This window comes from Meles meles, chromosome 7 (assembly GCF_922984935.1).
Source record: "Meles meles chromosome 7, mMelMel3.1 paternal haplotype, whole genome shotgun sequence".
NCBI classification, from domain to species: Eukaryota; Metazoa; Chordata; class Mammalia; order Carnivora; family Mustelidae; genus Meles; species Meles meles.
This window is the reverse complement of record NC_060072.1, coordinates 94,079,739-94,081,499: the sequence shown is the minus strand read 5'-3', so window position 1 is coordinate 94,081,499 and position 1,761 is coordinate 94,079,739. Positions and strand designations below refer to the sequence as shown.

General features: G+C 33.7%; 1 protein-coding gene across 1 annotated transcript; it reads right to left on the bottom strand.

Moving 5' to 3' along the window:
- Window positions 1-587: 587 nt before the first annotated feature.
- Window positions 588-1,523, bottom strand: LOC123946677 (olfactory receptor 6C2-like). The gene has a single exon (XM_046012321.1). It carries the CDS (start codon window positions 1,521-1,523, stop codon window positions 588-590), a length of 936 nt encoding a protein of 311 aa, XP_045868277.1.
- Window positions 1,524-1,761: the final 238 nt, after the last annotated feature.

Below are 1,761 nucleotides of genomic sequence, written 5' to 3'. Positions count from 1 at the left end.
TTTACTATATTTTTTAAAATATATTTTTTTATTTTTTTATTAACATATAATGTATAATTAGCCTCAGGGGTATTTTCTTTCTTTAATATAGAATTTTTTCTGTTTTTTCCTGAGGGTACATGGAAGTAAATTTCTGCTGATTTGTTCTCTATTGTTAGTGCTTAACATAGTACCTTACTCAAGGAAACTACCAAATTCATATTCGTTAGGTGAATCAAGGGATAAATCATTTGAAAGCTTTGGGTTGGAAGAAACAATGACAACCATTACTTAGTCTTTAACTGGAAAAAGTAAAAGTTTTGAACTATAGTTTCCTCTTTTAATATTTTCTGATTTGGAGATATACTTCCATTTAATTTGTTGTGTTTTGTTTTTTGATTTTCCTAATTTGGAGGTAAAGCTAGGATTTAAGTTTTTAAAAGCTATTAACATGCCTGTTTGTGGAAGGATCTTAAAAGATATTTGTGATGAAGATGTTACTAGAACATGATGAATGAAAATGTACTGAATAAAATAACCTGACTATAAAATTTGATCCATTATATTTGGTTCATTATATTTATTTACTTATTTGGCTTCACATTCTCTTATTTCCTGGAAAATATCACAATTCTTTTGATTGAGTTAGTGAAGGCTTGTTTGACTTGCTTGTTCCTCAGTGTATAAATGAAAGGGTTCAGAACTGGAGCGATAGAGGTGGTGAGCACCATCACGCCCTTATTAATCGCCACTGATTCCTTTGCTGAAGGTTTGATATAGATGAAGATGCAGCTGCCATAAGTGATAGAAACCACAATCATGTGGGAAGAACAGGTAGAAAAGGCTTTTTTCTTTTGCTGGTCAGACGGGAATCCTAAAATTGTCTTGATGATATAAATGTAAGACAGAACTACACATGTAAGTGTCATAAGGAGGGTCAGCACAGCACAGATTATAACAGTCTGTTCCATGAACCAAGTATTTGAACAAGAGATTTTCAGGAGGGTAGATGCATCACAGACAAAATGATCAATGGTATTAGAATCACAGAATTCCAGATTTAGGCCTAAGCTAAGTGGGGGGATTATAATAAACAGACCAGCTACCCAACAACAAAACACACATCTTCTGCAGACAGTACTACTCATGATGGTCACATAATGCAAGGGTTTGCAGATGGTCACATAGCGGTCATAGGGCATAGCAGCCAACAGAAAAAATTCAGTTACACCAAAGAAGTCAGTAAAAAATACCTGACTGGCACAGGCATTGTAAGTAATGACCCTGTCACCTGTTGCTATGTTATACAAATACCTGGGAATACAAGCAGATGTGAATGAGATCTCTAAGAAGGAGAAATTTTGTAGGAAATAGTACATGGCAGTTTTAAGGTGGGAATCCAATAAGATGAGGGAGATGGTAGTCAAGCTCCCAGCAATACTCAACATATAAGTGAGGAAGAGAAAGATAAAAATTAAAACCTGCAGTGGAGGGTCATCTGTCAGTCCCAGCAGAATGAATGTTGTTAATCTACCGTTTCTCATTTCTGATTCCTGATAATCTGTTAAATCTACATATAACATTGGGACATTTTATTATAGATTATTTTAACAATATGAACTCTATCATAGTCAGGTTTTTATTTGTTATTATTAAAAATGTTTGCAATTTAAGTGTACACTCTGTAATGGACTACTTTTGACTCTCATGGGTCTCTCATTTCATAGGAGAAAGATATTTTTTATTTTCAAGAATTCTTTGATGTATTTGCTTGACATATTG